The 27,516-nt window shown below is 35.0% G+C and overlaps 1 protein-coding gene across 1 annotated transcript in view; it reads left to right on the top strand.

The window, feature by feature from the left end:
* CREB1 (cAMP responsive element binding protein 1) overlaps positions 1 to 23,078 on the top strand; it is a gene marked incomplete at its 3' end in the record, with an annotated part of 42,905 nt that extends 19,827 nt beyond the window's left edge. Inside the window, exons 3-8 of the mRNA XM_007470005.1 lie at positions 5,111 to 5,257; positions 5,975 to 6,016; positions 12,462 to 12,562; positions 16,697 to 16,839; positions 20,830 to 21,012; positions 22,928 to 23,078. Of these exons, the coding sequence (XP_007470067.1) occupies positions 5,111 to 5,257; positions 5,975 to 6,016; positions 12,462 to 12,562; positions 16,697 to 16,839; positions 20,830 to 21,012; positions 22,928 to 23,078 (767 nt within the window). The remainder of the gene's footprint in view (positions 1 to 5,110; positions 5,258 to 5,974; positions 6,017 to 12,461; positions 12,563 to 16,696; positions 16,840 to 20,829; positions 21,013 to 22,927) is intronic.
* Between the last annotated feature and the right edge of the window lie 4,438 nt (positions 23,079 to 27,516).

Below are 27,516 nucleotides of genomic sequence, written 5' to 3'. Positions count from 1 at the left end.
GCAGGAATGTAGTCAGAAGCGGTGGGCTGCTTTGTGTTTTCTCCTAAGATCACCTGGACCCACCTCCAGCCCTTAGGTGTAAGGCAAAGCAGAATACATTTAGGGATGAAGTAAAAGTACTCAAGATGAAGCAGGTGCGGGAATGAAGGTAAGAGCATCAAGACTTCATTAGCACATGGTCAAGGCAAATGTGCACAGATAAGAATATGGGCTCATCCAAACATTCAGCCCTGTGGTAGAAAGAAGATATAATACCAGCAGGGATCTTGGTGGTGACAACCTTCAACATATCTATCTCTTGGGACATCATTTTCTGGTCTGGTTGTCCTCCATGTCCACTATGTAATGTCATCCTGGAAATTCCTTTCTTCCTACTGTCTTTCTCTTGTGGAGTTTTTGTTTCCAGTGGTCCCTTGAGCAAGTTTGACTGGGTAAAGAAATCATTTTTCTTTCAAATTTTGAAGGCATTGATCCACAGTCAACTTCTAGTGTTGCTGTTTGAAAAGACTAAATCCATTTCTTACTTTGTATCTCTGTTATCTTGTAAAAATCTCTCTGTTAGCAGTGCTTCACTATTTCATCATCAAGGCCTTGGTTTGTATCAGTTTTCATACATTGTGCAGTTGTATTCAGTGGGTTTTTTTTTTTTTTTTTTAGTGGAATCTCGGGTCATCAATTCTGGGCAGTTTCTTTATTTGGTTGATGATTTTTTTTTCTTTCTCCTTTCTCTCTAGGATTCTTGTGATCCAGATATTTTACCCATGGGACTGTTTCTCTGGTTTTCTCATCTTTTCTCTCCTGTTTTCTGTCTCTTTGTCTTTCTGGGAGATTTTCTCAACTTCACACTTCAACCCATCTGTCAGATTTTTTTTATTTCTGCTGTCATGTTTCCAAGAGTTCCCCTTGTTTCTGAATGGTCCTTTTGTGTTTTAATAGCATCCTCTTTATGTTTCACAAAGGCAGTATTTTCTCCTACCTCTGATAATATTAAGTTTTCTTTCCACACAGATTTTCTTCTATGTACCTTTTCTCCCTTCTATCTGTTTTGGTCACCATCTTTCCTATCAGAAGATTTCCTTGAGTATTTCATAACTCGAGGTTTTCTGCCTACATTTAAAAGTAGGGAACCAAAAACCTGTACTGGAAGTTCTGTGGCTCTTTTGGGGGCCTAACATCTATGAGTTGTGAGCTTCACGGTAGGATGATTGTGGCATCCCACTGTCATTATCTCTTTTTTTTTTTTTTTTTTTTTTTTTTTTTTTTTTTTTTTTTTTTTTTTTTTTTTTTTTTTTTTTTTTTTTTTTTACATCTTTATTGTGTCATTATCTCTTAAGTCTTTCTTCTCCCTTTAGTGTTGGTCAGGTTTGCAGAGAAAAGTTTTACTAATCTTTTGCTTATAGGTAAAGACCTTTGAGCCAGACGAGGGAAGAGGACTGGGACTTAGTACCCACCTCAGCAGTGCCTGGTGTTAGGCAGTCAAGAAACCTTCTATCCAGAAAATAAACCTCCATTTTTCTGTCAGCATAGGGTATAGATTAGTTATTCTTCCACAGAGAGTTGAAGTGGGGATCCAATTGCTTTTCAAAGACCTTCGATCAGCCTTCCTTGTTTTCAGCCTTTCCTTTCACTCTACCTTCTGGGGTGCCTTAGATCCTGAGCCTCTTAAGGACTTTGTGGCAGAAATCAGTCTGTCCCTGCCTCTGCCTCATGAGTTGGCCTTCTGAGGTTTTCCAAGTTCATTACCATTCATCCATTTCCAGCCTCCAAAACTCTTACTGTTATCTCCTTTCCCATTCTTCTCTGCTGGTGTGATGATGCCTGTAAAAACAAAATCAGTGTCATGAAGCTTAATTGGAAATTCAAGAAAGAACAAAATTATATGCACATGTTCAATTTGCATATAATCACTGATAAGTGGAATGACATGATATTTGAGTTTTAGGAAAGCTAGTGTCTGTTCCCATTTATATTTTTTGTTGTTGTTTTTCTTTTTAATACCTAATTACAGAGTTTTTTTCACTTGCTCATCCAAGTTCTTAACACATATATTATACATTTTTGACATTATTTCTCACAATTCTGATACCAGTTATTTTTTGGTTGTCAGTCTTTAATACTAGAAATATATAATAAAATTGTCAAGTCTAAGACCATTGTGATTTGATCAATGAACAGTAAAAACACAAATTCAGCCTAACTAGTAAAGGAAGAAAATCAATCTAAAACAATAATGAAATGCCTTATTTTACTTTTAGAATTTACAGAGATTTTTTTTTTTAAGTGGAAAAAAAACAATGTTGGTTTTGAGTATGGGAATGTTAATTTTTATGGATGGTTTTAAGAGTTTGGTAAAAGGATGATCGTTGCAATTTTGTTGTAAAATAACTTTCTTGTAATAGACAAATTTGAAAACCTAAATATTCAATAATAATTTTTTGTATATTCAATAATTTAATATTTAATATTAAGTTAATGATTTGATTATTGTTTAATTAATTATTACTGATAATTTAATTCCAATAATTTGTTGGGATTTATTAAACAGATTATGTAATTTTTACCATTATACCATTCTTTACCATTAAAGAATACTATTAATGGTATGAAGAGATATTTAGAATGGATTTGAAAGTAGATTCTGTGATAGTGTTATGAAAATTGAGTGTATATATGCATCTTTTAAAACACCTATATCTACAGCAAAAATATTAAGTGATTAGCTCTGAGTGGTAGGGATATAAGCAATTTTTTCTTTTTTGGTGTATCGGTATTTTATAAACTTACAATGAGAGTAGCCATTATGTAGAATAATTAGGGTAGAAAAGGGATTATTTGTTGAGTGAGCCTGTTATATTTACCCTAGAGAATACTCAGAGAAGAGGACGTACTAATTGCTTCAAATATTAGAATAGCTTTCCATTGAGATGGGATACTGTAAATAAATTATGGTTTTGGTTCTCAAACTTTGGCGTAGGCAAAAGTGTCCTTGGGTTCATCAGAGATTCTGACTTTATAAACAGGCACCCTATATAACTCTAATGGCGGTTGTCCATGGACCACATTTTGAAAACAAGGTAAAACTAAGTAAGATGTATAGTAGCCAGGAAAACGATTGATACAGAAGGCCTTCCTAACTGTCCAAAGGAGAAGCTCATGGTTTTAGCCTCTCCCTTCAGTAGGTATCTCCCCCAAGCTTCATAGTCAAATATTTAACTGCCTGCTAAACATCTCTACAAATTCAGATATCATATCAGTTCCATCATCCTCCACCACTGCCCCAACCATCCATAAGCTTCTTCTTGTGTTCTCTCTCTTTATGGCATAGTCTACTAATGCTCACCCAAACATGAAATATGTGGGTCGTCTTTGATTTCTGTCTCACCTCCTTCAATCAGTCATTCATAAAGCCCTTTCTGGTTTGCCTCCTGAATTTTCATTAAATCACTTCTCTCATTCCCATCCCTACCACAACTCATGCCTAATTTCTGGCCTTTATCATCTCACCCTTACTACTATATATAGACTTTCTCAGTTGGTCTCACCTCCACTTTTTTCTTCCTCTGAGATAAGTGTCTTTCACACTGCCACTAAATTAAAGTGATCTATCTGAAATGCAAGCGTCACCATGATATTCAGGAGTTCAAAAGCCCTTCAGTGCTTTTCCCAGTCTCACGGTAAAATGCAAGTTCTTTAACGTAACGTATGTAAGATTTTTCATGACTAGCCCATCTGGCCTCTGCCTACCTCTGTTATTGCATCTTTCCACACTTCCTACATCATATAGTAACACACTTACGTGCTCCAGTAGTACTGGCTGCTGGTCATCCCTCTTTGCCATTTACAGACACTGCTGTTTCTCTTTGCTTTTGCCATTGCTACCCTCTGCCTGGAATTCTGTGCCTCCCCCCTGCAAATCATAATAACGTGCCTTACTTGTATTCTTTATTTCAAATTCACATGCTTCCCTGGTAACTTCCCCTCCTCTTGGGTGGGGCGGGGTAGCTTTCCTCAGTGTGTCCATTCTTCCCTTTGCAAACCTCATTACTTCACTGAATTATATTTGTGTTCTTTTCCCCATTCCTTCATACAGATGCCTTAATAATTTCGTTTAGGGCAAGGACCTATGTCTTTCTCATTTCTGTAGTTTCAGTTCTAACATTGTTTCTGACACACATATCCGCAATAACTGTTTACCAAATGAACAAATAAAATTGCTACCCCTAAACGCATTCAAGCACAGGAACAGTAAATACCATCTGATAGACATGTATGACTTAAGAACCCTTCTAACCTGGGTGTTGAGTCATTAAATTTGCCGCCTTTGTGCCTCAGGAGAAAACTGGTTTCTCATATTCTTTCAGTTCTGCTCCCTTATTTCTTCAAGAGGAAAATAAATCCTTGAAATATCAATTGTTATCAGTTCAGTGGGTGGGGTGAGGATAGAAATTTTCAGTTTATAATATCTATTAACACTTTCTCATTAATGAAAGACATACTTGTAATTAGTTTACAAGAGATAAATATGCTGTATACTGTAAGATACGTGTTTGTTCTAGATTTAGTAGCTAAGTTTTGCCAAGTTTGGGAACAGTTTTAGAACATGGGTTATTTAACACATGATATTCTGAAGACTTATGTTTCTTCAAAGCTAGCATATCTCTTGACCTTGGGTAAGTGACTTAATCTCTTTGAGCACTTTATATTTCTGTCTCTAAAATGGAGATAACCCTTATTCTAACCAGTCTGATTTCTTCGAAGGGCAAAATGAGAAACAGTATGAAAGCAGGTGGGAAAATGTACGGCACTATACAAATAAAGTGGTATTTAGTGTTCAGAGGAAGTCTGTGTTATATATTTTGATGTTACATTAAAATAGTTTTTTGGTTTTTGTCATTTGGGAGGAGTTTAAAAGTAGGGGGCGTGGGAAGCATTTGTAGTCTTTCTTCAAAAAGAATATTAAGTTTAATGATTAGTTTCTTTCACACCAGTGGAATACTTAACCTAGCAGGAGGGTCATCCTTTTGCTGCCAAAAAGTTGTTTCTTACTAAACATGAGTACTCCCCAGGAGGTATCTGTGATGGTAATTTTTTTCCATGTTCAACACCATAGGTATCTATGCCAGCAGCTCATGCAACATCATCTGCTCCCACCGTAACTTTAGTACAGCTACCCAATGGGCAGACAGTTCAAGTCCATGGAGTTATTCAGGCGGCCCAGCCATCAGTTATTCAGTCTCCACAAGTCCAAACAGTTCAGGTATGTGTATAAAAAGTTCTGCATCTACTTTCATAACTGTTGTTTATAGCCATATCTCTCTCCTTTCATTATGAAAATAGGAACATATCTAGTTCAGAGTTTATTTTACTTTACAGTAATTATGGAATATGCTGCATCTGTATAGTCACCTTAAGTATAGGAACATATATACACAAGAACAGACATATAAGAAAAAACTTTTTCTTAAACTAAAAAAGGAAAAGAATTGAATGGGGAAAATCATAAAGTATATGGGATAAAGTGGAAATGTTGGGAGAGACTATAAGGCTGATGTACCTCAGGGAAAATTAAGATACAAAAATAATAACTTTGTAATTATTTTCTAAACATTGCAATTGGAAAAAATAACCCTTGTCAAAAAGTAATAACCTTACCTAAGATATTATTTGAATATAGAGAAAACCAGCTATGTTTAGGATTCTAAGTTAGAGTATATAACTTTGAAATGATATATCCAGAAAGTGCACTTTAAGAATCAGGGATTTTTTTCCATGCATGTTATCTTATTCTTTGGAAAGATTGTTCCTTTGGTTTGGATCCAAAGGGAATAAAGGCGTGTAAACCTCTACTTAACTGTAGGGAACCTAGGGCAGTATACATCTTTTCGATGAGCTTATTGGGGAAAAAAAAAGACTTGAACGTTCATTCAAGTAGGCCATAACCCCAGCCTCCCATTTCATATTTTTTGCTTCGCAGTCTTCCTGTAAGGACTTAAAAAGACTTTTCTCCGGAACTCAGGTGAGTCCTAGGTCCTAGATTTGGAGAGAACTATTTTTAGAAAGGAAGGTGAGAAATTATTCTTTATATCTTTGTCCCTCTTTATAAACATAGAACTCAAGGTTTGAATAAAAACCTTAAGAGATCTTCTAGGTCTAGGCCAAACTTGTTACCTACCCAGCCCTTAGTCTGTTGCTTAATTTCCCTATATAATATCCTTCTCTCCTCCTCCAAATGGCAGTCCAGCTTTACTTGAACACTTTCAGAGAAAGGACGCTCTGTCTCCAGAGGTAACTGATTTATAATTGGGGGTAATTGCTAAAATATTCTTCCCTGTGGTGAACCAGAATATCTTTCTAAAACTTTTACCTAGTGGTCCCAATTCTATTCTCAGAAACGAGTTAAGCAAATTTAACTCCTTTTTCTATTGGGCTGCTTCCTTTTCCCCATCTTCCACATCCTTCCCATTTAAAAAAAAAATGTCCAGACTAAGTAAATGCCTGTTTTTCTTCAGCCATTTATATATGACATAGCTTTGATTCCTCTTCACCATCCTTGTTGTCTTCTTGTGGGTGAGAACTGTTGTGTTTTCCTTGAGTTTAGTAGCCAGATTGATTGATACTTGGAGAGGGGAGAAGTCCCTCCTTTGTCCTAGAAGCATTCTATCAGTGTCATCAAAGGATATACCAGATTTTGTCAGCCATATCATACTATTGAGTCATTGAGCCACGGTTAACCCACCTCTGCTTCATTCTGTCCCTGTGCCTTTGGTTTGCTTGGACATTTAAGGCAGGGCGGTGTGGGGGGTGGAGAAAGAAAGAAAGAAAGAATATTTTGATATAAAATCATCAAGTTCTGTGCATTTCCATACTGAAAGATATTGGGAATGGAATTTGTTGTTACTTAGTAGGAGACAGTATAATCCAGGTAAAGACTGAAGAATTTGATTTTTCTATGGAACCACACTGACTGAACAATAGTCTTCTCTCCTGTGCCTCAGTTTTTATTTCATTGGATGCTTCCTAACTGTTTTTCATACTATGTATGCCATTACTAATTCCCTGCTCTTATCTTCCTCTTGATAATGGTGGAAAGAACCTGACCTGCTTGTCAGGAGACCTAGATTCCAGACCCTACATTAACCTTTACTTTTTCTTTTTCACTTACAGTGGGAGAGCTTTCTATAAAGAACACACAAAAATTATCACAAAATTTGCTAAGATTACAAACACTGGTTTTAATATATGATGCCTAATTGTTGATTATATTCTTAATTTTAATCTTTACTTTGTGGTAAGAGTAATAATAATAATTTGCACCTGGGGTTATATGACCCATTAACTTTATAGAAATGTGTATTCATCTTTTCAAAAATAGATTTTTCCATCAAAGTGAGCTGTGCTTATAATTAAAAGCCTGAATTCTACAAACAGAAACATAAACAGTATTTTTTTCTTTAAAGGCCCTAAACCATGGAGAAGCTATTAAACTTTAATGGTAATGTCAGCTGGTTAACAGTGATTAGCATTAATAAGTAGGAAGTGGTTTATATCAGAAGAGGTGATCAAACAAGGAGAGAGGTGATTCCTCAAACTTCTCGATGGGAGAATATTAGTATTCTAGAACAGCATTTCCAAAATATACAAGGTACATTTCTCTTGATGTGAGAATAAGACTTCTGTTTATCTTTTTTCATCTCAGAGTATTAGAAACTAAACTGTACTAATATTTCATGTATGGCTTGACATTGGTGCCCTAACATTATCCTTATGTATATATACACATCAAATCTCACAGATTATGTAAGAATTCCCACAAAAATAATGGGAGTTACACAAATGTATAGAAGTTAACAGTGGCATCCTCACTTTTCATTTGTTAGTTTTGGATGCATTTTTAATACATTCATTTCCTCAGTAAATTTTTAGTGATCACATGTTATGTGCCAGTCACTGTTCTAGGTGCTATGAAAGACAGCAGTGAACAAATAATACTTCTCTATTCTCATGAAGATCACATTTGAGCAAAGAGAGACAATGAAAAAATAAAATGTGTCAGGTGAGGATTAAGTGCTGGGAAGATGATTAAAGCAGGAGAAAGGGATAGAGAATGATGTGGAGGGAAGGGTGTTTTTTTTAGGTAGGGTGGTCAGGGAACACGATGAGCAGTGAAACTATAAACTAGTGAAGGAGGCTAAGCCATACAAATAATGAAAGCAAGTCCAAAGGCTCAGAAGTGAGAGTATGCTTTATGTACCAAAGAATAGCAAGAAGTGGCCTGAATAGAGTGAGCATGAGGGATAGCGGTTGGAGATGAACTTTCTGATACAGTCTTTACAGTACTTCAGGATGTGATGGGAACAACAATAAAAATCTTTTGTACAAGATAGAGATTCAGTGATTATCATATAGCAAAGTACTTGAGTTGCATAACATAAGGATGAGCTTACTTGTTTGCTTTTTACATAAGACAAGTATTCCAAAGTTTCCGATCTTTTTAACAATGGCAAGCAAGGGATGACTTGCAAGGGATATGTTACCTAACAGATATTTTTTGAAAGAAACAAATTCCTTTCAACTGTCCTTTCTGAGAGAAAGTGGCATTTTAACAATGCATGAGAGAATAACTGCATTTTGAAAGAAACTTGTGCTGTGGACAGAATATTTTGAATATAGAAGTTTGGAAATGTTCCCATACTTTTTTTTTTTTTAACCTGCAAACAATGTAAATTTGTCACCTAAAAACTCAAATCTATATACTTTCAAAACTCTGGACATAGAGTTTCTAAACTATTCAGAAGTCTTCTAGAGTTTCAGTAGGTGTTGAACTTATTTGTTAAAATATAAAACGTTTTATTAGCATATAATAACTGACCAAGAGCCAGGGAGATGAAAATATACTAGTAAATCTCATCAGAAGTTTGTGTAATTGACAGATGAAAATGAAAAATGATTGTTTTAAACAATAGCAGATGTTAAATCACATTTCAGAAAGTCCAAGCTTAGCATCAGATTTTTGAGTCACTGTTATAAAATACTAAATGATTTTTAATCATATTAAAGCACATCATTCTCACTGTTATGAAATATTAAATGATTTATCTTTAAGAAATTAACAGATGTATTTTAATATTTATACTTATCCTAACTCTTTAAAAATTAATTTGTTTTATGATATAGATAACACTTAAAACTTGTAAATAAATATATATGCTTATATAAAATTTTCTTATAATTAATTTATAATCTTATGATTAATTTATAAGGGAGATCTGCAGATCAAAAGAGTTTGGAGATTATTGCTCTAGACTTTTATTAAACTTCTTGATCCAGTGAGTAAAAAACTGTACCTAAACCTGAGTCTGAACTCTGCCCAAGAAAAGTGCTTAAGTTTCCAGGGTACCATGTATAGTTTGAGAAAACATCGAATACAACCATTTTTAAAATTTTGTTCTAGTCACTGTATATTTTATTTTGAAATTTCAAATATCAGAATAGGACTCCCCCCCCCCACCCATAAACAGAAGAGATGGGTTTTTAACAAACTAAGAGAAAGTAGAGAAATAGAGATGTAAAACTTTACATGTACAGGTGGTGGTTTGGCTTTTTGAAAATTTCTTAACATAATAAGTGGCCATGGTTAAAGACCTATTTAAGGAGCTCAGGAAGGGGTTAATAAGAGATGACAGGAGGTGAGGACCAGAGGAAGGGGCTCTGTCATTGAAATGTGATGGTAGACTGTGATGCTTACAATTGGGATATAATTTTTCATGTGGGTATTTTTAATAACCTATTACATATATATTAAACTATTATTTATTATCAAAGGATTTTTGGCATGATTTTTAATGGTCTTAGAAATGTGGGTTCAGTGGTTTGGGGATTTTCTTGTTTTTTCATTTGTTTTTGGTTTTGGGGGTGTGGGGTTGGGGTTGTATTGCTTTTTGGTAGATAGACCATAAGAGTTGACTTCCTAATTCTAAGTTCTCTCTGGATAGTATTCCCCCAAAGAGGAAATGTTACATTCATTATGTAGTATTGAATAGTTCTGAATTCCCTTTACATTTAACAAGTTGCAGTACATATCACTTATATGTGGAATCTTAAAAATACAAGAAACTAGTGAATATAACAAAAAAGAAAAAGACTCACAGATACAGAGAACAAACTAGTGGTTACCTGCGGGGAGGGGCAGTATAGGAGTAGGGGACTGAGAGGTACAAACTATTATGTATAAAATAAGCTACAAGAATACATTTTACAACACAGGGAATATAGGCAATATTTTATAATAACTGTAAGTGGAATATAGCCTTTAAAAATTGCGACTCACTGTACTGTACACCTGTAACTTATATAATAATGTACAACAATCATACTTCAATTTTTTTTTAAGTTGCCATCACGACAGAGTGATAAGTTAATTCCTTTTGTATGAATTGACAGATTCTTTCAGATGAGAGGAATGGGGGGCTTTTGGTTCTACTGGGAGCAATAGATCCATTGAGTTTGGGGGAAAAATTAAGGGCCATATATTTAATAAGCAATGATAATTTATTTCATTTCAAAATTGTCCTATGGGTGGTTTATGTAGCGTGCTTTAAAATTGTTGTTTTAATGACTTTCAACTTGGGAAAGTGTGCCTAAGTCATTATGTATCCTTAAAAGAAGGTTGTAAGAATGAGGGTTAAGCAAAAAAAAGGCAGAAAGAACAATAGAGAAACTAAGGTTCTGAGAAGCATTAAATGAGGGTAAACACTTGTCAAGATACTGTCCACTTTGAGTTCAGTCTTCTTCTTATTCCTCGAAATTCTGACTCTCTGCTAAGGCTGTTTCACAACTCATCACTCTACATCTATGAGAAAGTCTGTGCAGAGACTATGCTGAGTGGGCTAGTTAACAGCAGCTACAGATTAGTAGGAAATTGTTCTGGGTGCTCCTTTGGCAGTAACTATAGCATTATTACTCTATAGAGAATCACAGACTAAATTCAGCCTTGTCCATCTTTTTATCAGTCATTTCTCGATTCATTCAGTGTTACCTGTTAAGTTTTAGGTCTATAAGACTATAACGTTTATACTTTAAAGTGTTTGGAGGGGCACATACATTACTTTATTATAGACATATTTTGTAAAGCATTACTAGATTTAGCAAATTTAATTTTAAAGTGAGTGTCTATCACAAAGCTCTATGAAAATGAGCACCTGCTGTCCAGAACCCTTAGGCTCAGACCACATACTTGATTTCTCAAGTTCCTCTAAATGTGTTCATTCTTATTGCCATTGCCATAAATTTTGTTCGGGGAGCTAACCTACACAGACCCTTTTGCCTTGGCTAAATCTAATTCTCACTCTTACAGCATCATGCTCACCTAGCTCAGGAAAGAGCAGGAGGCTCCTGCTGATTAGGCTAGAGAAACTTGGCAGTATAAATTTGACAGACAAGCTTGCCTAGATGAGTGAACTTCTAGTCTAAAAATGGTCTAAAGACGTTCCTGGGTTGCTGCTTCTGACAAAACTGGTTTGAGATTGGAACCAACAGGATTCTGATGCTGGTAAGGATGTCTAGAATTGAGATGTCAAGTGTGACAGTGACTCCACTACTTCGTAGCTTTGTGACTTGGGTGAGTTACTTAAACTCTTTGTGCCTCAGTTCTTCCATCTGTAAAGTGGACATAATAATTGTACTTATCTAGCACGTAAAGTTCCTGTAAGTATTAGTGAGTACTAAGTAATGTAATATATGTATATGCTTTAGCATAGCACCTGGCACATAGTAAGTTCTCAATAAATGCTAGTTGCTGTTACTATCCCATGTAAAATCTGTATTCAACTTCCCTTTATTACTTCTCAATCCAAGGATACTTTCCAGAAATGCACAGTTCTTTACCTTGAAGTTTTGCTTAATAAAAATTGTAGAATGCCAACTTTGAAACGTGTCTATACATAGCAGAGGGCTTCTTCCAAAATTGCTAGGAACAACCATCTGGAACACGGTTGAAGGATCACCGATCTTACTTGTACAATTGTAAATATATTCAAAACTATTTACCCAGTAGTTAAAGGAAAATATTTGTATAGTCACTAGACTTAATGGCCAAATATTTAGTTGTTTATTCTTTCTTTCATGTCGGAAACTTAATTTTACTTGGTAGTTTTGTTCTAACAACTGTGAGAAAACAACTGACAAGTAATATTGATACATTCAGGGTTGATTACAAGAAGTCCTGAAAGAGATTAGGCTGGTTTTGACGAAAAAATTTTTAGGTCCTCTGACTTCTGTAGGATGAGTAAAGGGGAGAGGAAAGGGATGGTATGGTTGTCTCCCATAAAAACTGATTTGTTTTTCTACCGAAGCACATATAAGGTTTATATATGTCCTTTTGTATTTCACTTTTTCTTAAAATTCATAAAAGTTTTATGAGAACTAAATTTGATTATCAAGATAAAGTTCTTCTTTATTTTCAGATTTCAACTATTGCAGAAAGTGAAGATTCACAGGAGTCAGTGGATAGTGTAACCGATTCCCAAAAACGAAGAGAAATTCTTTCAAGGAGGCCTTCCTACAGGTATGGAAAATTAATAGTTAAAAGAACTTAGAATCGGAAGTATAAAGGTACCCTTATGTAGTTGGCAGATGAAGAGACGTCGGAAGGCCAATGAGCTGCTGGATTCAGGACCATACAGAGTACTTCTCTTCATCTTGAGTTGCTTCTCTCAAATAAGTAGAACCTTACTGTACAGAATAAGAGCACTTCTTACTCTCAACAGTCCTGGATAAACACTGATTTTTTTTTTTCTTCTGTTTTTGTAGACTTTGCTGGCTGCTGCTTTTCTGTTAAAAAGATTGGAATACATTTGATAAGGTTATAGCATTTTCTAGCTATATGTCAATTCTGAGGCTACACTACCTACTTCACAACACATTTCTTATGCCATGGTACTTAGCATGATAGCTGCTTGTTAATTTAATAGTTGCTCAGGGTGATGTTTTGCTGATGTTCCCTAATTTTAGGGGCACCTTACTGTAGTTTTGTGTTCAGCTACAAAAGTTGTGTAAATCCATGCCTTGCCTCCAAGATGGACCAAAACTGTTTATAATACTACGTAAAAATTGGCTACATATTAAATATCTCCAGGAAGAGCAATTCCACAAATCTTCATAAGCTTACTTCAGAGTTTAATAAACTTCAAACTTACTCTTCCCTGCTTTAGCCTGAATTATTTCTATTAATATATATTTCTGTTTTTCAAAGGGATGTTGAAATTTTTTTTCCCACTTTCTTGGCTGCTAAGCTAGCCCTTTTCTCTATCCTTACAAATAAATTAAGGACCCTAAATAAATACCTATAAATTGACTTTGAGGTCTTAAGAAAGTCTTTGTTACCAAGTATGTGTTACCTTTATTTATACTCATAATTTTTTCAAAATATAGCTAGTTTTCTCTTTTAACTTCAAAATATATCTCATGTTAGTATATAAGACATTTGATCCTGAAGCAGATTCAACCTGGTACTAAGAAACAAGCTACATGGCTTCTCTAAATATAAATTCTAGGCAAATCTTAGCTGTAGACCTTATATGACTTTTATGTTGAAAAAAAAAATCTTTTATTTGCCTTTAATTGGCTTATAGTGTATATCCCAGCAAAAATCATTATATAGCACTTCAGTTACGAATCGAAGAAAAGATGCCAGAGACCACACATGTGTAGAGAAAGCGTTAACTTTTATGAAAGTTGATAATATCTTCCCTTATAATCAAACCTCCATAGTGAAGTATACCATTATTTTGCTTTTGGTTTATGAACTCTTGAAACCTAGCCTCTATGTCTTGATTATAACAAGATCTTTAACAAAATTCTTAGGATGTTTTTGTGAAGTTGGAGAAATGGGAATTAAATAATACACACTGGTTTTTATTGGAATAGCCCAGCTTTATAGTGATCTGTTTTTACCCAGAGGAAATCCTTGAAGGGTTCTCACTTGCTCTCATCTGGCTTGGTATTTTTACCAGCAGTTTAGCTGAAAACATAAGAGGCCATGCTTATCAGATTTGCAAATGACAGAAACTAAAGGGCTAAGTACCCTAATAGGTGGTAGAAATAAGAACCTTGAAAGATCATAGCAGCCAAGGGAAATAGATTGAAACAAATAGGATGAAATGTTGGCGATAACTGTAAAATTTCTGAGCTTGAGTTTAAAATAAAATCGATTATTCAAGTATAGGATTCTGGATTAAGAATTCATCTAAAAAATATAATTATGCTCTTTTAATTATCATTGATTAGATGTGGTTGCCAAAAAAGCCAATACACTGTAAGGCTACGTTGGTTTAAAAAAAAAACCTAGTGTCTAGATTAAGGGAGGGAATTAATCCCACTGCTCAGACCACATTTGGAATACACTTTAAGAGAAAGTGAACTTTCTTAAGCAGAGAATGTCCAAGATGGTCTGGAGCAACAATTTGAAAAACTGGAAAAAAAGACTGAGAATGATTGCTGGCTTCGTGCAGAAGAGAAGTAGATTTATTTGTAGGTCTAGAAAAGTAGCTTTTAAACTTTTTTTAAACCACAATAAGGAATGTATCTTTACAGTTCTCTCTTTCTTCATTATATATAGGTGTGTATGTACACACACACGTATATACCTATATATAGGGATCTGAAGCAAAAATTAATACAAAGCAATACTCATCCTTATCATGTGTGATGCTTAGCTGTTTTTTATTTACTGTTTATGTTGGTTGCAACATGCTTAATTGTTTTCATGGCCCACATTAGGCATTATGACTTGAGTTTGAAAAACATTGCTCTAAAGACCAATACTGCTCAAAATATGGTCCACAGCCCAGACTGGTAAATCAGCATCTGGTTAGAAATGCAAATTCTCAGGCCCTTACGCCATACCTAATGAATTAGAATCTCTAGGGAGGGGACCCAGGAATCTGTCTGTGTTTTAACATGCTCTTCAAGAGCTGCTTTTGTATACTGAAGTTTGAAAAACAAGTGTTCTAGAACAGTGATACCCAAATCATGATGTATTGACCAGCTGTCAGTTCCCAAGCTGTTTAAAATAGTTTTGTGTCTTGTTTGCAAAGAGAGAAGAGAAAACCATCCTTACAGTAAAAATAGAAGTTTACTAAATAGGAACAGGCAGATGTGGAAAAGAATGAGTAAGAAATCTTACAAATGAGAAATACAATCAGGGGAATTATTTTTTTTTAAAAAAACAACTGTAAGAATATTTCCTACAGTACCAATAAAGGTAATTACATACATAAATATATAAAAGCCAGTATTATTATAGTTTTACTTTGTAACTCCTCTTTTTCGCCCATGATTTGAAAGGCAAATGCATAAAATAATAATTATAAATCTGTTAATGAACACACAAGGCATGAAGATGTAATTTGTTACAATAACTACATAAGGGGGAAATTTTTGGTAGACAGTTAAGGCTAAGTTTCAAACTGGTTTGTTAGAAATTTAGGGTTTCAAAAATTACTTGGGTTAGTATTTTTTTCCCCTCTTCTGTGATTATGTTATTCATTTGAAATGTGGTAAGATTCATTTCTTTTTGTTTGTTTTCCATTTTAGAATTCTTCCCCCATCCTTGTTGATAATTAATTTCTTTCTTTGAATATGTAAAACATTAACATGGTCCCAAAAGTCAGAATTGTACATATACACACACACGCACACACTCAGAAGTGTCCCTCCACCCATCCTTTTTTACTTCTTTCCCCCCCACCCCCAGTAGATAACTAATCAAATTGAACTCCATCTAGTTTATCCTTTCTGACTTTTTTTCTTGAGCAGATGAACAGATACACAAATAGTTTCTTACTTTCTTATTTCACCTTCATTCGTATACAGAAGGTACCATGCTATATCCATTATTTGGATGAGCCATAGTTTATTCAACCATTCTCCTATATGTGAGCGTGGAGATTGTTTCTAGTCTTTTGCAGTTGCAGTCGATGCTGCCATGATTAATCCTATGCATACTTATTTTGTACTGTTGGAAGTATATTTTAAGGGTAAATTCCTGGAAGTAAGATTGCTGTGTAAACACATTTGGTTTCCCAAATTCCCTCCATAAGGGTTGTGCCAGTTTTATACTTCTAACAGCAATGTACAAGAGCATGTATTTTCTCACAGCTTTGCTAACAGACTGTATTGTTATACTTTTTTAAATTTTTACCAATCTGAGAGTTGAGAAGTTAAAAATCAGGTTTTTGGTCTTTTTTTCCCCTCAGTTTTCAAGAGTTATTTGTATGTTAGGGATATTGGACCTTTATCTGTAATATATGTGAACATTTTCTCCTAGTATGTTTGATCATCTTTGACTTTATTTTTGCCATAAAAAAGGGTTTTTTTCCTGTAGTCAATTTTATTAATCTCTTCTTTAATTGCACCTGGATTTTGAATCATAGTCTTTCTTCATGTTCATTTTAAAGAGAAGTGCATCTGTGTTTTTTCTAGTCCTCATATGGTTTTGACATGTGCATCCCTGATACATTTTTTGTTTATTGTTGCAAATGTTATTGTTTATTATTGTAAATTTTTTAACTGTAAAATTTAAAAATTCTCTCTTAAGCACTATCAGCTTTCTGCCAGTTTTCTGATCTTTTCCTCTTCTTTGTATTTAGCCAGTAAATGTTACTTTTGTTTTAATTGATATAGTTCTCTATTTTTCTAGGAAAATTTTGAATGACTTATCTTCTGATGCACCAGGAGTGCCAAGGATTGAAGAAGAGAAGTCTGAAGAGGAGACTTCAGCACCTGCCATCACCACTGTAACGGTGCCAACTCCGATTTACCAAACTAGCAGTGGACAGTATAGTGAGTAATAGATATTTCTGTTTTGGAAAGTGCGATGAAAAACTAATGACTGCATTTTCCTTAAAGTAATCTTATAAGCGCCAGCTCTTCTCTAAATCTTGGTTGTCATTATTATATTTCCTTTACTTATATGCAAAGTTTTGTAACAGAAGTATTTTCTTTCCTTCAGGGTTTAGTTAGGATTGCTCAGGTATGTAAGACCTTTAAATGGCCCTTTGTTTTGTGCAGATGCATGGAGAGTCTTACAAGTTTTTCAAACCACTGCTTGAAACTCTGTATTTCAGTCCTCATATAGCATATGATGTTAATAGAAAACATGAGTTTTTCAGATAATCATCCTTTGATTATGTTTAAGGCCAAAAATGGTCTCATTATTCACCTATTTTAATAATTCATCTTTCTTTCTAAAAGTAGCATTTTTAAATCATATTGATGTTTCACGGTGGGGTGGAGAGGCTTGTTTGTAGTCTACCAGCACATTTAATTATTATTCCTTTTAAGATAAAAGGTAGTGTAGTGAATTACAATAATGTGAGCATAAGGACTGCTGAAATTAAGAGGGCACTTAGCTTTTTGTCGCACAGAAAGCAAAGATTTCTTTTGCAAAATTATCAAAGTTTCCATTTCTCTGATGTCTCTGACACTTAGGTCTCTCTTCTTATCTTTCACCTAAATCTGTTATAAAGAACTTTTCAGTTCTGCTTTTGTTTGATCAAAGGCATTTGTGTGAATGGTACCTTTTTCCTCTCTTCTCCCAATATCTTTTTGCCTCCCAAAGTGCCTCACACATTGATGTCTTCATTTTGATTTGTTCATTAAATCCAGTGCTTCCCATTATATAGTTTTCCTCCCTGTCTTCCTTAATTACAAAGTAAATGTACACATTGAAACTCTTGCTGCATTGGTTTTCTAATGCCCTGGGGTAGTCTGTGTCAGAAATATGTATAAAAGTTTGACTCCCAAGTTCATAGTTTTCCAGTTACAGCTCAGCCTTGGTTTGTATAACTAATTGCATTCCAACTGAATTAAAAACAAGTAGACTTTTTAGCTCAACCAAAGCTGAAACTTTTAATAGTAAGTAGAAGGCAGGCATTTCTGACTAAGCTTCTTGTCCATTCTGTAAGCTCATTAGAGTTCACTCATTCTTTTCCTTCTTAAGTTCTTTGTTGGCAGAAATAGATACTATCTATATATGTGTATGTGTGTATTTTTTAGCCTTACATCCAAATAATTTTGAGTTATTCAAGGTGTGTGTTCTAAGACCTTGATACGTGAACTTTTTTTTCTTCAACTTCAGCACGCTTGAGGGATACAGCATCCTCCTGTTAGTAACAGATTCACTCACCACAGCAGTTCTCACTTGAACTAGAAATAGAAAGCATGCTCTTTAGGAAAGAGGCATATCAAAATCTCAAATAGGGAAGTGAAGTTGAGGGAGGTGAAGCTGAGAAAAATAGATGTTTAATTTGGCAACTGACAGTTGCTAGTTTTAAAGGTTAATACTTTGAGATTTTAAAAGCTTTATACATTATCTTTATCCCTTATTCTCTCTGTATGTGCACATATGACCTTGATGGAACTGATTTAACATTATGTTCTTGATTGTCATTAAGAATCAGTATAACGACCACTTACATATACAATATTTATATGTTTCTTAACTTACAAAAGAAATGTATGGTTGTAAAAATTCAAATGGTAGAGGTTTTTAGTGTTAATAAAAAGTAAAAACCCTTTCCATCCCTCCCCATTAGAGTTTGATATATATCCTTCCATTCTTTTTCATTCTGTTTATACATACATGTGTCATGTATTTTTACACAAGTGAGACCTACATTATTTATATACCATAGACAGATATATGCATATATAGTTATGTATGCAGTTTCTTTTAATAGCTACATTGTGTTTCACTGTAAAATATAACATTTATTTAAAAATCACACACTGATGAATATTTAGGACATTTCTACTGTTTCAAACAATGCTACCTGAACATTCTTTTATATATATAGTATCCTGTCCTGTCAGTGGGGATAGCATCTAAAGAGTGGAATTGTTGAAGCCAAGCCAGCCTGCCCAATTACCCTTCCCACTGGCTACACCAATTCGTACTCCTTCAATACATTGGTTTTTTTTTTTAACTAATACTATTATTAGTTTTGTCCATTACTTGGTTCACAGTCCCTGATAATAAAGTCTTGTTTGAGAGATTTTATTCTTAGTTAGAAAAACATATTTTATTTCACTAACTGAAACTGTTTTCATTGTGGCTCCTCAGAATCTCAGCTGGGTTTGTTTAATTATACTTTTTCTAGATTTTGTGGTAGAATCGTTATATACACCTAAAGATATGTCAGTTGCTTGATTTCTGTCTTTTTCTTCTTGTTTTAATGAATTTAGTTTTATTGAAAGCTATCTTAAGTCCTTTTGGAATATGAAGTATATAAATAAATATTAAGAGAAAAACAATGTTTGATAGGCTCAGACTTGAGTTATTCAGAGTACTTTCATATATACATGATCTCATTTGATTTTTATAACAATTGTACTTAGTGGCTAGAACCAGATATTTTTATTTTTACAGAAGAGATAACAGATTCAAATAACAGTTTAGTGATGGAACTTGGACTAGAACCCAGATCTCCTGATTTCTAGTTTCCTTCTTTCCTCTCACCTTGAGTTCATTGGTATGTAGTCAAGAAGAAAGTTGTGTGCGTTGAATACAGTGGAATTTGCTTATTAACTCTATTTGAGAAATTGTGGTTTGATTCTGTTAACCTGATTCTTTCAAGTTATCCTGAAATATTAATCTCAGAATAGTTTTTACATATTCCTTTTTTTCTCCTTGTCTAAGATAAGTAAAATTTATGGGATTAGCTAAAGTGGGTAGATTGTATATGCCAGTATCTTAATTTCCACAAGTATTATTTACTAAACCAAATCACAGCCATTAACTGTTATTATTTCTTGATTGAACAGTAAATAATCCAGTTTTTCATACATAGATGACTCAGGATATTAGTTACCCAGAGCTAGCTGACAGTTGATCCCAAACTAATTTCCTTCTAACAGACAAAAAGTAACATGCTCAAATCAGACATGTTGACTTAGTTAAAATCCATTATGCAATTTTATATGTAATATTGTGATTTTTAGTCCTTCTCTTTTTGGAAAACTTTTAACAGGGAAAGTATCTTATTAACTTTTTACATGTACTGTAGCATAAAGGTTAATTGAGGTTTTTTATAAAGTGAAATGTCTACTAGTATGAGCCAAAGTTGACTCCTTTGTAACAGATAAATGACAAGTATGATTAATTCGTGAATAGTCAACGGATCCTACGTGAGAATGCTTGAATAGGTAACTTAGAAATAGCAGTAAAATATTTTTTCCTAAATGATGATCTTGGGCTCTAATTTTAAACTCCATGAGAGGTCTGTGATAATTAAGTTCCATAGGACATTTCCGTTGTTCCATTGAGTGGACTTCTGTTATACTTCATGCATTGCTAACCGAGTTAGAGAACAGAATGCACTACTAAACTGCTTTATTAATTATGAATTAAATAATCATTTATTGGGTGCCTATTACATGCCCATATCTGTGCTAATAAGTACATGAACGTAGAGAAGGAAAATATTATGTAGTTAATGCCAGAATAAAGGAAGTGTGGATCACAGAGTGGTACTTCTTCTGAACCAAGTAACTTCAAGTGGAATTTAACATTTTCTCATTTTTTATTTGTTAACTGACATTACTATAAATTATAATGTGATTCATAGAGTACGTTTGTATCCTTGAAATTGGATATAGGTTTCCTGAGCAGAAAGTTACTTGAGTATACAGAATCCTTCTTGGTGATGTTATTTGCTGTAATAATTTCTCCTAGATTATGCCTTGCAAATTATTCTGCTTTGAATTTAGTGTGTGTATAAGACTTACATGGTATTAATTAAACTTGTAACAATAAAATCCATTGGGTTTTAGTTGCCATTACCCAGGGAGGAGCAATACAGCTGGCTAACAATGGTACCGATGGGGTACAGGGCCTGCAGACATTAACCATGACCAATGCAGCTGCCACTCAGCCGGGTACTACCATCCTACAGTATGCACAGACCACTGATGGACAGCAGATCTTAGTGCCCAGCAACCAAGTTGTTGTTCAAGGTAAGAGAATTCAGAATTCACAGGTGTGGTAAATTCTTTGAAAAGTTAAAATTTTATAGACTCAGAAAAAGTAAGTATGATACTGCAAAAAGCACTATTAAAATATAGTTTATTTTTCTTCATTATAGATACTGTTTTCCATGAACTCTTCTTCCATTATTCCAATTGGACCAAAATGTCATGGCATAAAAACAACTATTTTCAGTTTTAAAAATATAACATCTATCTTTAACACCTTTAACATTTGGATATAGGAGAAATGAGGTAGGTTAGAGGGAAAGACAATAAAATTAGGAGTTAAAAAAAGATAGATTCTAAATCTAAATATATATAGATTCACTTTGTGACCTATGTGAGTAAGACCCAGCCTCCCTGGGCCTCATTTTTTTTCATGTGTCAAATGAAAAGTTGTACTAAATCACTGATAAGAATCTTTGGAGGTTCAAAATTCTGTTCCTCTGCTTTTAAGTCAAAAGAAATTTACATCTTCATTTGTAAGATCATCATTTTTTATTTCAAAGGATAGCATTATATTCTGAAAAATCTTATACCAGTGTGTAAGTCTCCTGGTCTATGAGCAAAAGTAGTTAAATCCATGGTGAATTACAGAAATAGCTTTTTGCTGTTTTGTTTTGTTTTAATTTTTTTGTTTTCTTCCTATTTGTTTCAGAAATCTTAATGGATGGGAGTTGACCATTTTTCTTTGAATTCACTTGAATATTTTAAGAATATGATTTATGCCACATTTAAAATTTGCATATTAAGGAAATAATAATAAATCTATTTCTAAAAATATTTTTATTAAAAATATGTTTTGCCTCTGTTAGGTAATGACAGATGTGGCCCTTCACCATGGATGATTAATTTTGAATAATTCTAAAACACCAACTAGAGAGTCATAATTTATTTAAAGGGCCCTAATGTATTTACAGAATATTTTCTGTTACTAAACAAATAATATTTGAAGAAGATAATATTTTTCTTATTAATGGGAGTAAAACAACTTTTCACTTTACATGCAGGTACTCAAAATTGTAAAGCAGGATGTCAGTGAATTTGAATTCTGAACGTCAGTTTGAAGATGGTAACATGTTTAGTATATAAATCTTTTCCACTCAAACTACACATTTTAATTGATATTAATAACAAATATGGATGATTTTATAAAGAGCTTCAAATTCTCAGATAATGTTAGGTTTCTTCTTCCTAGGAGGGCATATTATTAAGCTGTTTTTAGAAGCGATTTGACAAATAGAGACTTTCTTTTCACAAATGATGGATCATTTAGTTAGAAAAGTAAAACTTCAATTTGTTCAGCCGTTATCATTTACATTAAAACAATGCTTACAAGTAGTATAACTGGCATCAAATGGTACACTTTTTCATACTTTGTTTTGTTACAATTAGGAATTTATGATAGTTGACCATTGTGCTTTATTTTCTCTTCCATTTTGCTATTTTATGAAAAATCATGGTCGTTTTTATGTCGTGGCAAGAGTCTACTTGAAATTTTTTAATATGAATTTACCAATATCAAAGGAAGACATTGAGGACTATACTCTATCTAGGAAGATCATCCAGGCTGTGCCCCACTTACCTTTTAGACTTAAGGTTGGTAAGCATGTTAACAACAGAATAGAACTACGTTCCAATGAAAGATAAATATAAGACCCAGCAGACATAAGTTAAGACCTCTTTCATCCAAGTGACTATACTAATAAGTACATTAAATTGGGAATTAATTTCTGAGTAATGTCCCAAAGAGTGCTGATTCTTTCAACATTTTAGTCAGAATCATCTGTTCCTTTTTTTCCTTTTAATCGAAAATGTATGTTTAGATTGATGATTGACACGTAGTTTTACCAAGTCACAGTGCTTCAGTGTCTTACACCATGCTCACTATTTTTCTTTTCAGCTGCCTCTGGAGATGTACAAACATACCAGATTCGCACAGCACCCACTAGCACCATTGCCCCTGGAGTTGTCATGGCGTCCTCCCCAGCACTTCCTACACAACCTGCTGAAGAAGCAGCACGAAAGAGAGAGGTTCGCCTCATGAAGAACAGGTACATACATTGCATTTACTTATATTGCTGTAGGTCAGGCATATCTTCAGATTCTGCCAGATGTGTGTCTTTAACATCTGCTGACAATAGGATCTTTGCATTAAGATATTTTTCTGGTAAAATTGATGGATCTTGCTAAAACTTCTTTATTTAGCTTCTCATAAGCTGCACTTATGAGATGGCTAATGGGATTATGGGTCCATCTTTGATGATAGTTTTCTTTCATGCAATCTCCCCATGGGAGATTTAACGCACAACTTTGCTATGTTTTCACTATTGCTTCAACCAACTAACTAGGTTATTTAAAAGTTGTTTCTTTTCATGAGTAGTATTGTTAAGATTAAGAGTTTCATGTATATATATATTAAAATTAAGTGTTAAGTTTTATTTATATTAAATGTATTTGTAATAAGGTAAATGTATGATGGCCAGTCTAAGTTTTAATGCATATTATCTTTACTCAAAATAATAACAATTTAACACCTAAAGAAAGATTCTTCAAAAATAGATTAATGCCGAGAATATCTTATTATTGACAGAAATCTTAAAATAGAACTAGTCTTCAGCAATGAAAATGCTACATATCAAAAATTTATTAAATGTGGGAAAGTTATTCCCATAAAGTAAATTCATAGCTGTAAATGGCTTTGTCATCAAAAAAACGTAATAAACAATTTTATTTACTTATATTTACCTTAGTATTTTTATTTATTTAGCTTAGGATTTAAATATTTAGCTTAAGATATAGAAACGACCTAAGACAAACCAAAGAAAATGAAAATAAAGATATTAAAAGTTTGAAACAGTGAAAATATTCCACTGCTTTTCACCTCAAGATTCCTCAAATGCTGTGATAAAGTGAAAGAAACATAGAGGTTGAACTTAGAGGATGTGGATTCAAGTCCTAGATCTACCCCTTTTGCTGTGACTTTAGAAGAACATAACCTTCTAAACCTCAGTTTTCTCCTTTGTAAAACAGGATCCCCCTACCCACCCAGAGGGTTGCTCTGGGGGTCAAATATGTGGGTCAAGTAAGATAATTCCTTTGAAAGCACTTTGTAACTGCAGTGCTCTGTTGAAATGTCTGTTTTTGTGCAATTTCATGTTTCAGCTTAGATCAACCTCTTTTGTTCCTAAAATATTCCTAGCTGTTATAGAATGTTGGTGAATTACACCTAGGCAGAAATGGCACAGTTTTTTCCAGATTATTAGGAAAAGAGTTGGAAACAAGCTGAGTAACTTATTTCATTTGTGCTCCATCAATCTGTGATTTTTAAGTATTTAAGCTACAATAATAAACAGAAGCATAAAAGCTGTGTTTATATTTAAATGTATTTTAAAATATAAATTAAACTGTGTTTAAACTTTTTTAATGTTTGTAAGGAAATGTGTAAGCAACCCTTTTGAAAATTAGAAGCAAGTCTGATTAGAAGTCTCAAGTGAAGGCTAGGTTATTAAGTTTAAGACAACAGCATTTACTAAAGAAACCAGTTCTCATCAGACACAACAGAGCAGTCAGGTAAAAAATAACATCTCTTGATTATGAAAGCAACAAAGGACTTCAGATTATGTCTGTGTAGTTTGGCTCTATGGAACAGAAACATTTCCCCTTACACAGAAATCACTTAAGAAGCAGCTTAATTGTAGTGGGTGAGGAGGCAGCACTACAGCCTCTTGTCTGCTCTGGTGTAAAGAGGGCTGCCCATTTATGAAAGCACATTAATTTGATAGGCATACCAAATTCTCCTTTTCCTCTATTCGTGCGATTTATGATTCCCACCCCACCCCCCACCCCCCCCACACACACACACACCAGGCACATACACGCCAAGCTGGGGACAGGGAACACATAGCTACAGTTCCTAACAACCTCTGCTTGCCTGAGATATTCAGGGAAGCCACCTGACTTACTGTGAACTCTTTAAAAATAAAATACTTTGGCTTGGATTTAATTTCACTATAAGGAAACTTCCCATTGACTCTGGTATAGTTCCTTTTCCCTTTATTCCCAGATATCTGCTGCTTCTACTTTTTCAACTTCCATTCACTAGAATCTGGCTTCTGTGCCCACCATACCACTCCAGTGTCTATAAAAAGGTACAGATACCTTCCCATCTGGCAAATCTAGTATCCTCTTCTCATTTTATTTTACCTTTACTGGGCGTATTTGACACTTTTGACGGCTCATTTCTCTGAACTCTTCTTCGGCTTACTCACCTGGTTTTCTGACTACTTTTCAAATTTTCCCTTGAAACTTTCATCCATACCTATGTATTTCAGGCATCACCTATATGTTGATACCACCTAATTATATATATTCTGACTTTGACCTTTCCCTTGAGATATTATTTATTTAGGTCCTGGTATGTGCTGGACACGATACCTTGTTTCTTTACATATTTTATTAGTTCTGCCTACAATGAGAGAGAAGCTTATGTCCACTTTACAGAGGAGATATGGTTCAGAAAGAAGGTAAATATTTTGCCAAAGGTCACACCTTTTAAAAAATGGGTAGAACTGAGGTATGAGCCTTGCTCTGGCACCAAAGCCTGTGCACCTGCTACCTGTCAGATTCAACCATCATCTCCTGCTCTGCCTCTCAGACCAGAACACATGGCACTGTGCTGGAGATACGTAGCACCAAGAGGCAAACATGGAATGCTTTCCTTGAATATTTATTTGGCTCAAAAATTTGAGAGAAGAAACATTTTTAAGGTAAACTTAAAGATATAATTCACACCAGCAGCAGTTGCTTTGGACTGTGCTCCCATATTTAGTTTCCTCTGCCATTATGGTTACTTAGGTGGAAAAGTTAGAGAAGCACTCTCCTCCTGAACATGTTCACTAGGATAAATGTCCCTGTGTGCCTCAAACACAGCCTGTCTTCTAAACTTGGTAAGAAAAAGTTGTGATTCCCCAAATTCTATAACATTCAAATTGCCATTTACTCAAAAATGAAGATAGGGCTTCCCTGGTGGCGCAGTGGTTGAGAGTCCACCTGCCGATGCAGGGGACGCGGGTTCGTGCTCCGGTCCGGGAAGATCCCACATGCCGCGGAGCGGCTGGGCCCGTGAGCCATGGCCGCTGAGCCTGCGCGTCTGGAGCCTGTGCTCCTCAATGGGAGAGGCCACAACAGTGAGAGGCCCGCGTACCGCAAAAAAGCTCAGTGTCTTAGAACAACAGGGACTTCCCTGGTGGCACAGTGGTTAAGAATCCACCTGCTGGGCTTCCCTGGTGGCACAGTGGTTGAGAGTCTGCCTGCTAATGCAGGGGACATGGTTTCGAGCCCTGGTCTGGGAGGACCCCACATGCCACGGAGCAACTGGGACCGTGAACCACAGCTACGGAGCCTGTGCTCCACAACGAGAGGCCGCAATAGTGAGAGGCCCGCGCACCGCGATGAAGAGTGGACCCCGCTTGCCACAGCTGGAGAAAGCCCTCGCAGAGAAACGAAGACGCAACACAGCAAAAATTAATTAATTAACTCCTACTCCCAACATCTTCTTTTAAAAAAAAAAAAAAAAAAAAAACACCCCCCCTGCCAATGCAAGCAAGACGGGTTTGATCCCTGGTCCAGGAAGATCCCATGTGCCGCAGAGCAACTAAGCCCATGCGCCACAGCTACTGAGCCCACGTGCCACGGCTACTGAAGCCCGCACGCCTGGAGCCCGTGCTGTGCAACAAGAGAAGCCACCGCAATGAGAAGCCCGCACACCTCAACAAAGAGTAGCCCCTGCTCGCCGCAACTAGAGAAAGCCCGCGCACAGCAACAAAGACCCAACGCAGCCATAAATAAATAAATAAATTTATTTATTTATTTTTAAAAAAACCAACAACAACAAAAATTTCTTCCTCACTTACATTACATTTTGGCAGCTGCAAGTCATGCTATGGCTCTCCTCCACATGCTCCCAGCCAAAGGAGCAGCACCTCTTTGAGTCCTGTCATTATTGTAGCAAAGGGAAAGGGGAAATGCTTTTTGAAGCACCTGCTTGATTGTAGTGAACATCATGTCCACTCGGGTACCATAGGCCAAAGCACAGGCTAGGACAAGCCCAACATCAGTGAAATGGGAATGGTGTGCTCTTCCCACAGGGAGGGAGGAGTAAAAAATTACGGAAGCAACACAACCCAGCACCTCTGTCTTACAATTTTAGAGTGCAGGAAGAATTTAATAGGTTTCCTAAGAGCAGAAGTAATGAAGGAAAAGGCTAAGTAGGCTTGACCATCTAAAAATATGAAACCTCTGATTAGCCACGGAAAAGGTAAAGTAGCAAAGCAAACAATAAACTAGAAACATTTTAACAAAGTCAGGAGACTTATAAGGATATAAATAAGTAGATTCAAAGAAAATGAATTAGAAATGGGGTAAAAAAACTGAAAATTCAAACCAGTTAAAGTGTATGCTATATAAATTAAGGTACATCCTTTCAACTGT

The sequence above is a fragment of the Lipotes vexillifer genome, unplaced genomic scaffold, assembly GCF_000442215.2.
Source record: "Lipotes vexillifer unplaced genomic scaffold, Lipotes_vexillifer_v1.1 scaffold341, whole genome shotgun sequence".
Lineage (NCBI taxonomy): Eukaryota > Metazoa > Chordata > Mammalia > Artiodactyla > Lipotidae > Lipotes > Lipotes vexillifer.
Note: the sequence above shows the minus strand (reverse complement) of the source record. Positions and strands in the feature narration are given on the sequence as shown.